The sequence below is a fragment of the Solanum tuberosum genome, unplaced genomic scaffold (assembly GCF_000226075.1).
Source record: "Solanum tuberosum cultivar DM 1-3 516 R44 unplaced genomic scaffold, SolTub_3.0 scf00293, whole genome shotgun sequence".
NCBI classification, from domain to species: domain Eukaryota; kingdom Viridiplantae; phylum Streptophyta; class Magnoliopsida; order Solanales; family Solanaceae; genus Solanum; species Solanum tuberosum.
This window is the reverse complement of record NW_006239222.1, coordinates 417,944-432,424: the sequence shown is the minus strand read 5'-3', so window position 1 is coordinate 432,424 and position 14,481 is coordinate 417,944. Positions and strand designations below refer to the sequence as shown.

General features: G+C 31.0%; 1 protein-coding gene across 1 annotated transcript; it reads right to left on the bottom strand.

Annotated features, from left to right (window-relative positions):
• Nucleotides 1-3,551: 3,551 nt before the first annotated feature.
• LOC102602772 (abscisic acid receptor PYL4-like) lies at nucleotides 3,552-4,685 on the bottom strand. Its single transcript, XM_006359495.2, has one exon. The coding sequence runs from the start codon at nucleotides 4,573-4,575 to the stop codon at nucleotides 3,931-3,933; it is 645 nt and encodes a 214-aa protein (XP_006359557.1). The 5' UTR covers nucleotides 4,576-4,685; the 3' UTR covers nucleotides 3,552-3,930.
• Between the last annotated feature and the right edge of the window lie 9,796 nt (nucleotides 4,686-14,481).

Sequence of the window (14,481 nt, the reverse complement as noted above, 5' to 3'; positions counted from 1 at the left end):
GAACAATAAATAGTTATGAAAATTTTCACATCTTTAATTTCTCATTAGCCATACTATCTATTAATAGTCAAGGAAATAATTGAATCTCTAACAAGCCAAATCCTAACTCCTAACCTATTCACCTACCCAAATCCTAACTCATTAGGCCTATAATTTCTATGTCTACCATAATCCAAATTTACCATATGTACACGTATTTCCATGTTTACATTTAATTTAATAATAAATCAAGAGTTAACGGTCAGATAACTCACAAGACATGTTAGAATGATTTTTTTTATATGACTAAAAGAATAACAACTTCTTTTGTGACGAAATAAATTAAAAATAATAAGTTTACTACACATATAATTTAGTTAAGTGACCATTAGACTGATAAAATCCACCAAAATTAAAGAAACAAATCATATTTTATACTTAAAATGTGTACAATATATTTCTCACATCCAATCACACAAAATTATGGATCGTATCTCGATCGAGTTGGGAAAGCCTTAGTTTGCACATTCGTATTTAAGTTGAAAATCCTTATTAGATATACATTCAAACTATATATACTAATTCTATCTATACTTTTAAATAATTGCGTATCTTACCACTAATTAAGAATTTCTTACCATATATTGAGGAAGATAAACCTAGATACATGTATTTTTCCAACCAAATACACTAAAATATAGAGAGAAGCAAACGAGATTTGTTATGTATCTCAGATACATGTGAATCACTCTAGATACATGTATCTGATGTGATTTACATGTATCTAGGATACGACCAGATATACACAGGAGAGTGGCGAAGGATGCGAGGGAGGCAATCGAGATTTGTTATGTATTTGAGATACATGCGAAACCACTTGAATACAATGTATCTAAAACAAATTACAGTTAATTTAGACCCCATGTATCCTGAGATACATATATCTGGACGTATTAGACGCATCAAAATCTGATAAAATTAGTTATATTGCAAACTAAAATATATTTAAATAATTAACACATAAACGTAGGATTTTTGTAAGTTGCCCATATATATATATATGATTCTTTGGCAAAACAAAAGAACATAATTAAAGAGAAACAAAAAAAAAAAAAACAACAACAAAGAGATACGTAATTCAGAGCGGAAGGTAGTGTGAAGTCATTTTTTATAATATAGTAATAATAAAGACTAACGAGTAGTACATCCACTTGCAACTCCAACTTGCAATTATTAATTAATTAATCTTCTTAAAATATAACTCAAAGTCACAACACTACAAAGAGTAATGAGGTGAGGTGAGGTGATACCAGCAATATTATTGATGCAACTTGCACATCTTCCTTTATTAAAAGGAGCAAACGAATATTGAAAGTATGCAACTTGCAATTTCTTTATTGATAGATCAGAAAAGGAAACATCCTTAAATTATGTAAAATTAAATAAAAATATTTTCTTTTTAATAATTTGATTTAAAAATATTCTTACAGTCAATAGTGATATTTTTGGATCAAATTATTAACTACAAAAGCTTTTTTAGACCAAATTATTAATTAAGGATATTTTTATTTAATTTTACATAATCTAGAGACATTTTTTAATCCCATTTTCGTTGATAGATGTATTTTCAACTAATTGGTATCTCTTTCAACAACAAAAAAGAAAAGAAAAAGAGAATAGTTCGTTCCAACTTACAACAACCCCAAGTGTTTGATTATCATCATGTTATCTACTTATTTGATTTATACTACTGTATAGTTATTCGATTTAAGTTATATATACATTGATAAAGTATTAAATTCCCACATTATCATATATTTTAATGCTTCCTCCCCATTATGCCTCAAATGGAAATTCTTAGGTTTCACATTTGCTTTTCATCTTTCTATCTTTTTTTTACTATACCAAAATAATTTTTAGCAGCAATTAACTAACGACAATAGCTTAATTGCCACTAAATATGCATTTTTATTGGAAATTAACATTCTTTATAAATGGCCCTAAAGCCTATAGCGACATTAGATCTACTGGCAATTAACTAATGCCGGTAAATACTTTAACACTCTATGTCAATGTGCATATTTATTGCCGCTAAAAGTTATTTTTGTTATCGTGTTTATACATAATCTTTTCTACGTTGTTACTATTTTACTAACTATCATCTTTCGGATCTAACCCGATTAAATAACTCGAAAATGGCAAGCAAGGTGCTAAATATTTCTTATATCTTGGATTTAAGTACTATATAATGGTAGTACAAAGAATTTTTTATATCAGAATTTAATTTAAACGGATATAATAAGTTATCACTCCACTTTAAGATATATTATATATATTTCTCCCATCTCAATTTATGTGCTACATTTGGTTTTAAGGATTCAAACTATGTAAAGTTTGACCTAACATTTTAAATTATGTTTTTTCATCATATTAACATGAAAGAAATTACAACTTATAGTGTTTTTCGTGTAGTTTTTAATATATAAATTATAATTTTAAAATATTGAATTGATATAATCTAATTCAGCTTTAAAGATTAGTCAACCTGACTCTTCGAAAGCGAAAAAAATGGAAATATATAAATAAGACAAAGCTAGTAGGAAGGTCGTAGGAAGATTCAAAGGAGCAGTTTCTATTGGTTTGCCCAAAGATTTTACGAGGTTTATCAACTATCGTGCGGGCCAGTAAACTTGATTAACTTAATCAATAAAATAATCAAACACTATTAAATAAATCATATATAATAATAATGGCTTCATCGTACTAATTAGTTTCGTCGAACATATATAGAGACAAACAATTAATATTATTCCCTTTGTAACCTATTGTAAGCTAATCGCTACCTAGCATTACTATTATATTACACCCGCATCCATTCACGTGGATTCCACAATACCGTTTCTCGAGAAAAAATTTACCTGCACCGTGTGTATACACCAAACTAATGCAATTTCCATTATTATGTGATTTAATAAAGTAAAACACATGTTAATTAATTAAAATTAAGTAAAATGAATTATAAATTTAAACACATTGAATGCATGTATTGGATTGGTATATACATGACCTGATGCGAATAAGTTTAACCACCGTTTCTCGGGTATGTTTACGCACATCTCAAATAATTTTATCATAACTTACCTAATTTATTAGGTTCAAAATTAAAAACTTAGTAATTTATTTTGATTTAGTAATACAATGTATTTAGACATTATTCATCATCATCCACACTGTACTCAATAGGGTAACAATGCTAAACAAATAAAACAAAACACTTCGCTAATTAGTTACTCCATCTTTTTTGAATCTATCTTTAATGACAAAATTTGTACCCAAATTAATTGATTGATGATATCTCCATAATTCGATCACCCAAAATTCTAATTCAACAATAATATAACAACTCAATGAGAAATAATTATATGCTTTGGATAATAAGGATACTAAACTAACATGAAACACTTGCATTTGAACTTGTCATTTTTTTCCTTTTAACTCATTACTTATTGTCCTTCAGTTTTTTATACCATAAATAAGAATTAAAATGCATAGATCATATATAGATGAAGTTGAAAGAGGCACCAAAGGAGAAACAAATTAAATTCCTACCATAATAAGTTTATTACAATTAATCTTTTTTTAAATTTTATGATAATGAACATATCTTCAACAAAATATGAATCTAAAAAAAAGGAATTATTTTAAGATCTAATTCGTACACAAAAGATATCTTCTGATAAAAAAAAAAGCATCATGATCCATTAGTTGTTTTAATGTGTTTAACTCTTTTGATGACCTCAATTCCCCCAATTCATAATTTTATGATTCGTTCTTTAGCTCATTTTGACCAATCTATTTTGACTCCAAGCAAACTTTGAACAGACTCGATGATAATCTGTTCAAATTTGAAACTGATCAACCAGTTCATTTGACACCTCTACATACCTTATTTCAATTAGCAGTATTTCGTCTAGTTGAATTCTGAGCGATCTGGGCAAGAGATTGAAGGTTACATTTAACAATAGTATCCACAAACACACATGTTTCTTCTTTAGTATTCCCATGTGGTATATCAACAACGTACGATTCGACAACGATCGTCGTCCCAACATTACCAGAGTTTTGATCGGAGTGGAGGGTGGTAACAGATCGGTAATTCACCAGGCGGTGGTCCCCGCCTACGACGCTGAAGCTGATGACGTGGCGTTCCTCATCAAGGATCTCAAGTCTCTCCATGCTATTAGCAGCGGGTAGACCCGAGATGACCCGCACTTCACGGACGGTCCCCACGTTCCCATCGCCACCGATGACGTGGCAGCTCTTGACAAAGTGTTTGTATGCTTGAGGGTTATCGAAGCGACGGAGGACGGACCAAACGGTGGAGATTGGGGCGGAGATATGTTGGATCACGGCGGAGCAACACTGGTTTGGGCTAACGGAATGAGTATGATGAGTAGTGACGGAATCGGGGACTTGAGTGGTACATGGTATTGGTGTACGTCTTTGTAGTTGTTTACCGGAGGTGGCGGTGGTGGTGGTTGTAGAAGTGGTGGTGGGATTGATTCTTTGGAGTAAAAGTGATGATTTTGGAGGCATTTTTTTTTTAATTTGTTGATTGTCTAGTGGTATGATTGATATGAAATAGAGAGAAGGTGTTCTTTGGGATGAATAGAGTAATATATATTTTCTATTCCGTTTTATTTTATATGATATGGTACAAATTAAAAAAAGGAAAATTTTATTTTATTCGTTTCAATTTATGTGTATCTTTATTTTAACAAACTAAAAAGAAAATAACGAATATAAGTATATATAACGTAAGAATGGGTATGGTAGAGCTGAGGTAAGAGAGAGAAGGAAGAGGTGGTTGGACTTTGAAAGTAAGAGAAGATGTGTGATTGTTCATGTGTGAGGATAGTAAAAATAGGAACTAGTGGCGGCGTGTGAGATTATTATATTACTCACTCAGTTTTAATTTAATTCAACTCAAAAAAATAAAAAACTTTCGAAGGGACTTCTAAGTCAAACGTCTAAAATCAAGATTCAATTGAGAAGTTGGATTCCAAAGTTTTAATGTAAAATTTTTGTAAGAAATTATCTAATTAGACAAACATCTTTATCATGTCTAATAAATCTTGAGTTAATATCTCATATGGTCACTCAACTAATACTTTTTTTCACAGAAAGTCACTCAACTTTCATTTATAACCTCAAATTCACTCAATTATGGATTTTTCTCACAGAAAGTCACTCAACTAATAGTTCTTTTCACAGAAAGTCACTCAACTTTCTTTTATAACCTCAAAGTCACTCAACTATGAATATTTTACCTACAAAGTCACTCAACTATTAATATGTCATTTAGAAAGTCATCCAACCAATTTAAATATGTTTTCATTAAATTTTGTTGAAAAACAATTCTTTTTACGAAAAAATCGATTGGAAGCCATATCACCAAAATATTCATGGAATATAAAAAATTGTCTAATTCCTTTAAATGGTTCCTAATATGCAAAATATATGCAAAAAATGGCGAGCCTTCACATATTTCTCCCCCAACACCCTACGAAAAGTTCCGTAAAAATTTTGCGAAAAAATCATCTGAAAGCCATAATATAATAATATTTAAAATGTTGAATAACATGCCTATTGACACTAACATTCTGATAAGAAGCAAAATAAATGAATTGAAAAGGCACTTTAACTTAATCTAATAATATAAAAAAAATGCCATAACAATCCCTAATAATTTTAAATATTACACAAGAGAGTATATCAGCTAAAGAAAGATTATTATACAAAATGAATATGTGCTCTTCATTGAACCTTCACTTAGCGTAACAATAACTTTTACTCCAGAGTCATAGTGGTCTCAGACTTAAATCTATGACTGCTTAAGGAAAATAAAATATAACTGCTCACATACAACAATGAAGGTGTTGACCTGAGCTTTAAAAACCAGCACGTTACGTCCTTGTGCGATCCCAGTTTCATGAATGCTTTTGAGAATAAACTCAATTCTCATAGGAAGTGACCTACTTCCACACTCACATTAGTGAAATTTGTGGAGAGTGCTCCGGTAAGTTTAACACTCCACACATATGAGTTACAGATTTTCATTAAGAATTTTGTAAGCTCAACATTCACAAATCATTACAGGAAACAATGCACTCACATCATAGGGAGGGAATAAAAAGTAGTGCATTTTTTCACATCAAGTCATCATATGATTCATTTTTCCATTGAACCTAGTTATAGGATCTCTAGTCCCCATGTTGGATTTCATTATATATGACTCAAGGATTTATATAGGCTTCAATCATATCCCTCTCGATGTGCTCCCGGCCTTTTCTCTTGCTAAGGCCTTAGTAAGAGGATTTGCAAGATTACCACACGATTTGACATAATCAACATTAATGGTACCACCTGTCAAATACGATCTTACAATACTGTGTTTCCATTTTATAACTTTGGATTTACCGTTGAAATATATTTTTGAACTCTATCAATTGCAGCATTGCTATCACAATGAATTAAAATAGGAGAAATTGGTTTTTCAAAATAAGGTATTTGAAATTGTTGGTTGATAGAGGATATTCTCCATATTAAGATTTGATCCTCTAAGATCTTAAGATAATTGTTGTAATGCTAGAATATCTTTTTATCTTTTCTTTTTTTTTTGTAAAATATATGATTTTATGGGATCTAGGTGATTTCATTCCACAATCTCATATGTATATAAAGTCATGTATATGACATAGAAAGAGATAATGAAATTATTCAACTATCTAATTTTCATATGTTATCAGAGCTTTAGGCTTTTTCCTGACTAGTTTATTCATCTTGTCTTGAAAAAATCTTTTTTTTTCTATCTTTATCCATCCATAGATTGAAACCATTCAAGAACCATGTCAGAATATGTGACTATTGTAACTATTCCAGCCTCTGGAAATGTTTTTGCAACCGTAGAGAATATCTCAACAATTTCAACTGGTGAATTGCAAACATTCATGCCTCTTATCGGTTGAATGGAAAAAATTACCTAAAATGGGCCCAACTGATTCATACATTTTTAAAGGGTAAAGGAAAAATACGACACATTCTCGATACAAGACCATCTAAAGAATACCCCACGTTTGATACATGGGATGAACATGATGTGGTGGTGTTGTCTTGGTTTCAGAACTCTATGCTTTCAGAAATGAGCGATAACATTATGTTTCTGAGCACTGCTTAGGAAATTTAGGATGCAGTGAAGAAGACGTACTCTAAAGTACATAATGTTTCCAGGATCTATGAAATAAAAATATTTTTTTTGTAGCAAAATAGGGAGATCGACCTATCACTAAATATTCTAACTTTTTACAGGGATTATGAAAGAAATGGATCATTATCAATGCATTCAAATGGATTGTAAAGATGATTCTGTAATTCTGAAAAAATTTATTGAAAAGAAAGGATTTATGATTTTCTTGCAGGGCTAAATGCAGAATTGAATTCCATGAGAGTGTTAATCTTAGGAAAAGAAGATTTGTCATCATTGAATGAGACAATGACCATTATACAGAAGAAGGATGGAGGAATGTTATGCTTGAAACTCAAATTAATAAAGGGTCAGCTCTTTAGCAAAAGGAACAAGTCCAAAAGAATCTGAAGTTTAACAATGAGAGAGCACCATCAAGCCTGTGGGTTCATTCAAACCGTCATTCAATAGGGACAATCTATAATGCACATATTACAAAAAATATCGGCACACCCGAGAGATGTTGGAGACTCAATGGTAGACCTCCAAATAGAAACATTAGTGATGGAAAGTAGACACATATAGTTGTTCATTGGTCTTCACATGTATATATTTCTTGCTCTTTTGTTACTAATATCTCAGACAAAATTTCTCCAATAGAGCTGGTTGATTCTAGGGCAACTGATCACATGACCAATTCCCTTTATCTCTTCATATCATATTCCCCTTGTCCTTGTTATAAAAATAATTATAACTGATGGTTCAGTTATTATTGTATTTGGACAAAGAGACATATACCGGAGAAATTCTTGATACTTAAAGTTATTTGCAAATCTCATTTCTAGCCAGAAAATCACCAAAAATTTCAAATGCCAAGTAACTTTCTTCCCTTCATATTGTTTATTTCATGAACAGAACACAAAGAAGATGATTGGGCGTGATAGTAAGAAATGTGGTCTTTATTATCTAGATGTCCACAGTGGTGAAGATATAACTAAGAATTTCGTATCTAGTTTATTCTTGTCTAAATCTGTTATGTCCAATAAAGAGAAAGTATGGTTTTCTCATCATCGATTAGGTTAACCAGTCTTTTATGTAATCAAAATGATGTTTCCATCTTTATTCAAAGATTTGATTACTGAGTCTTTACATTGTGATGATTGTGAAATTGCAAAACACAAACGTGTTTCCTATTTAATTAGTCACAAAAGAAGTCAAACTCCATTTTCTCTTATTCATAGTGATATTTGGAGACCCTCTTCCATTCCTAATATTTCTGGTGCTAGATGATTTGTGTCATTCATCGATGATTGTAAAAGAGTAACATGGATCTATTTTCTAAAGAAAAAAAATCAGATTTTAATCGAATTCATCCTACTTTTTTTAATTTGATCAAAACCCAATATAATGTGCCTATGTAAAGATTCCAATTTGATAACGTCAAAGACTACTTCAATCAAATCCTCCCTGTTTTCTTCTAAAAGAGTGGATTATTCATGATTCTTCATGTGTCAATACTCCTCAACAAAATGGAATAGCAGAGAGAAGAAACGGTCTATTATGTAACATTACTAGATCACTATTGTTTCACAAAAGGGTGCCAAAACAGTATTGAGGGGAAGTTGTCCTAACTGTTGCACATCTTAGTAACAAAATGCCATTGAGAATTCTGAACTTTAAAAGTCCGCTTGATACTCTTAGAAATTTCTTTCTGAATTTTAAAATTTTCAATAAATTGGTTACTAGATTTTTGGGAGTGTTGCATATGTTTATATTCATTCTCAAAATAGAGGCAAATTAGACCTACATGTTTTTAAGTGTGTTTTCTTAGGATATTCTCCTACTCAAAAAGGTGATAAGTGTTATCAACCATCATCAAAGAAATTCTTTGTTTCCTGATGTTACATTTGATAAGAGTGAATCCTTTTTTGGTCATTCTTACAATCAAGGAGAGTTATTGAAGGGAGAGGGACCCCTAGACTTGTCACTATTTTTATTTTTATTTATTTCTAGTCGTGTCAAATCTTGCCTGAGTCATCATTTCTTCGATCACCCAAGTCTCTAAATTCAAATGAATTTATTGAGTCTCCTAATCTGGATATAGATAATGGAATTCTAGAAAATAATCTACCACTGTAGGTTTATTCCAGAAGAAAAAGGCTAACTGATCAAACTACTCAACTGCAATCATCTCCTGAGGTTACTGCTCTTAGTACCCATCTTGAACCTGTTGAACTATCAGAAATACCGAACCAAACTAATCATGAAGAAGAACCTAACCAACCTAATGACCTTGACCTTCTAATTGCACTCATAAAAGGAACCAAAACTTAGACACAACACCTTTTGAGCCTTTCCGTGACATATCAAAATATATCCCCCCCCCCTAGTCATAAAGTTTTTCTCTGTAACCTCCACACAATTTCTGTCTCCAAATAGTTGTCTGAAGCACTAGGAAACATAGAGTGAGAGAAAGCTATGAAGGTTGAAATTGAAGTATTGGAGAAAAACAAAATTTAGGAAATTGTGGAATTACCAAAAGGAAAAAAGTTGATCGGATGTAGGTGGATGTTACTATGAAATATAAGTCATATGGGTCCATATAAAGATCTAAAGCTCATTTGGTAGCAAAGAGTTATACACAGACTTATGAAATTGATCATTTGGAGACTTTTTCATGTGGCAAAAATGAATACTTTGAGAACCTTATTATCATTGACTGCAATTTTTAATTGAAACCTACAACCATTTTGATGTAAAAAATACTTTTTTATATGAAGACTTAGATGAGGAGATCTATATGAAGGTGCCATCTGATTTTGAAATCTAGAAGGGAATGGTGTGTAGATTGAAGAAGGAACTCTATGGATTAAAGAAATCACCTCATGCATGGTTTGGAAGATTTACAAAAGTTATGATCAAGTTAGGGTATCGACAAAGTCAAGGAGACCACACCTTGTTCATTGACACTCAAAAACAGAAAATGTGACAGCATTATTGGTTTATGTAGATGACATCATAGTAGCATGTAATGATTCAGAGGAGCTACAAAATTTGAAGAAGTGTTTATTCAAGGAATTTGAATCAAAGAGCTTGAAAAATTAAAGTATTTTTTGACAATCGAAGTGGCACACTCAAAATAATGAATCTTTATTTTCCAACAAAAATATGTGTTTGATTTGCTGAAAGAAATAAGAAAATTAGGGTGTAAACCAATGGCTACACCAATTGAATATAATCATAAATTGTACAATACTCGAGAGGATTTTGTGGTAGATAAAGGCTTGTACAGAAATTGATTTACTTGTCTCATACAAAGCCGGACATTTTCTTTGTTGCAAGTGTTGTTAGCCAATTTATGCATGATCATAGAGAAATGCATCTTCAAGCTATCAACAAGATTCTACAATATCTAAAGGGAAGTCCAGCAAAAGGAATATTATTCAAAAGAGAAGGAGACATAGTTTTAGAGGCTTATATTGATGGAGACTATGCTGGTTCATTAGTAGATCAAAGGTCAAGTTCTGGATATTGCACTTTCTTAGGAGGAAATCTAGTGACTTGGAGGAGTAAAAAATAAAATGTAGTACCCAGATCAAGTGTACAACATGATCGCACTAAGAATATTGAGATATCTAGACATTTCATTATGGAGAAATTAGATAGCGGACTCATTTGTACGTCATTTGTATCAACAAAAAATCAGGTGGCCGATGTTTTAACAAAAGGACTGCCAAATAATGTGTTTCAAGATCTAATAAGAAAGCAAGGAATAGAAGATATTCATTCACCCGCTTAAGGGAGAGTGTTGGCTGATAGAGGATGATCCTCTAAGATCTTAAGATAATTGTTGTAATCTAGAATATCCTTTTCTCCTCTTTTTTTTTTTGTAAAATATATGATTTTATAGAATCTTAGATTTCATAGGATCTAGGTGATTCTGTTCAACAATCTCTCATGTATATAAAGTCATGTTTATGACATAGAAAGACATGAATGAAATTATTCAACTATTTTATTCCACAGAAATATAAATCTCTCAACCAATTTGTTTCCTCACTAGCGGAAGCTAAAACAATTAGTTTAGCCTCCATCATTGAGTTAGCAATTATAATTTGCTTTTTTTATCTTCAACAAATAGCACCACCACCCAAAGTAAGGATATAACTAATAGTAGAAAAGAAATCTCTTGATAAAGTATTTCAATCTGCATCAAAAAAACCTTCAAGTACAACAAGATATTTTTTGTAGAACAAACTATAAGTTTTTGTCCAATTAAATATCCCATAACTCTTGTTATAGCATGTCAATGTTCATTACTTGACTAGCTTGTGAACCTGCTAAGTACTCCACCTGCATAACAGTAGCGGAGCCAAATTTTTTGTCAATGGTGTTTATACTTTAGGACAAGTAAAAAATAAACCTTGTTGCTCAGGATTTTCGTTACTTTTATTCTTTTTTTTTAACTTAAAAAACAGAACTATTTTTTTTAAAAGTAAAACGCCTAAGCCTAGGCTTGAACCCAAGCTTCCAAGACAAATTTGAACAGCCTTAACCATTGGGTTATCTTTCTTTACTATGTTAAATGTATTCAACAATTAGTATATATCCAAAAAATATTGATATTTAAAATATATACTCACAAATATTTTCGAGGAAGGTTGTTCATCTGACCACCCTTGTTAAGGTGTACCTCTGTCGTTGCTGCATAAGTAATATCAGGTCTAGTGCAATCAGTCATATAACTCAAACTTTCGATTAATCTAGCATATTCCTTTTGATTTATTAATTTTCACTTTGAACAGGGAACAAGTGAAAATTTGAATCAAAAGGAGTTACAAAATGCTTGCAATCAAGAGAGTTATATTTTTTCAAAATTTTCTCAACATAATGTGATTGGTCAAGAAAAATTCTATCACATGTTCTTGTAATTTTTATTCCAAGAATAAAATTTACCTCACTAAGATCTTTCATATCAAAATGTCTTCTAAATATATTTTTAGCTTCATCAATAACATTCATGTTAGAGTCAAAGATTAATAAATCATCAGCATATAGGCAAATAATAACATGTGATTTATTTCAAGACTTATTATATATGCACTTATCACACTCATTTGTTTTAAAAATCATTTTAAATCATGCTGAAATCAAACTTTTTTTGTCATTGCTTTGGTGTCTGTTTCAAGCCATATAGGGATTTAGTAAGTTTACACACTTTGCTTTCTTGGCCTGCTTCAACAAAATATTTGGGTTGATCCATATATATTTCCTCATTTAGGTTTCCATTTTAAAAAATAATTGTTTACATCCATTTAATGAATTTACAAATAAAAAATTGCAGTCATAGAAGTTAAAAGTCTTATGGATGTAATTCTAGTTACCGCAGAAAAAGTATCAAACAATTCTAGGGCTTCTAGGTGCATAAAACTTTTTGCAACTAGTCTAGCCTTATATTTATCAATAGATTCATCGAGTTTCAACTTTTTTCGTAAGACCCATTTTGCAACAGATTATTTTACAATCCCGTGGTAAATAAACTAATTTTCAAGTTTTATTAGAAATTAGTAATTGCATTTTATCATTTACATCTTCTTTCCATAAAATAGAATCATGTAAAGATAAAGCTTCCTTCAAAGTGAGAGGGTCATCTCCAACATTAAACAAATAAAACTCAGGATCAAAAATAAATTCTACTCTAGCTTTTTTACTTTTTCTTAACTCGAAATCATCGATTTCTTTATTTTTCAAAGTAAAAGTAAAAGAACTAGGTAGTGACAAAATATTTTGTTCAATCCTTTGACCCCCACTATTTTAGAATCAAAATGAAATTTATTTTCATGAAAAATAGTATCATCCGATTCTATTATAATATTATCTTCAAGATTAAAAAATCTATAGTTTGTATTATTTGAAGTATAACCAAGAAAAGCACAAGTAGTACCCAACTGTGTAATCTTGGGATCCATTAGTCTCACAAAGGCTAGAAGACCCCAAGCTCTTAAATATCCCAAACTTGACTTGTGACCTTTTCACAATTCAAAATATGTCAATTTAGACTTTTTATGAGGCATATGATTCAACACATAACAAGTAGTCAAAATAGCTTCACCCCATAAATTTAATGGTACACGTGACCCAATAAGCGTGACATTAGTCAATTCAATCAAAGTTCTATTTTTCCTTTCCGCTACACCATTAGATGCATGAGAATAAGGAGGTGTACTTTCATGAATTAATCTCAATGATCTAAAAAAAAAACTAAACTCATTTGACTCATATTCACGATCTCTATCACATTAGTCTTTTTTTATTTTTCTTCCAAATTGATTATCAACCTCATGAAGATAGATTTTATAATTTTTAAAATCAGCACTTTTATTTTTCGTCAAGTAACATACATAACTTAGAAAAATTATCAATGAAAGTGATAAAATATATATTTCCTCCACAAGTTAAAATTCATCCAAGTTTACAAATATCAGTATGAACTAATTCCAATAAATCAATTTTTCATTCAACTTGAAAATGAAGCCTTTTAGTGATTTTGACTTTACTACAAGCCTCACACTTTTCGAAATTATTTTTAATCATTGGGTTTAATCATAAACTACTCATGATTCCAACATAACGATCATTAATATGACACAAATGAGGATACCAAAAATTAGTCAAAGAAAGCATTTCAACATTCAGTTTGAACATCCCATCATAAGCATACCACTTTTCCACAAAAATATCTTTTTTTACAATTACATTGTAACACCCCAGAAAAAAAATTTGAGCTAAGACTTGAACCATCCTTCGTTGTGAGTAGGATTTTACTGAGGAATTAAAATTTCTTAAGTGTTAAGTTCACTAGATGTAGCACCTTTAGTTCGAAAAAGAACTAAGTTGGAAATAGCAAAATCTGAAATTTTGCAAGTTATGCTTAAGTATGAGTTTTGGGTCGACTTCAAATGACCATAACTCCTAGCTCAGGATGATTTAGGTGCGCTACCAGATACCGTAGGAAAGACCTTTGAATTATATTTCCAACGCCATCGAGTTTGCTAAGTTTCAAGGTCGGATGAGTGAGCTATGGCCTTTTGAAGTTAGGTTGTCCAGTTAAGGAAAGTCAAAACCGGAAATAGTAAGGGGTATTTTGGTCTTTTCCTTACTCAATCAGATTTAATTCATTTTTAGTAATATTTTAAGGGTCTAATCCTATTAGGTTCAGTTTTTCAATCCTAAAATTAGCCTAGGGTTTTAGTTGAGAG

What these genes read in the sequence shown, in the direction of transcription:
- LOC102602772 (XM_006359495.2), bottom strand. Translation starts at nt 4,575, where the DNA reads ATGCCTCCAAAATCATCACTTTTACTCCAAAGAATCAATCCCACCACC.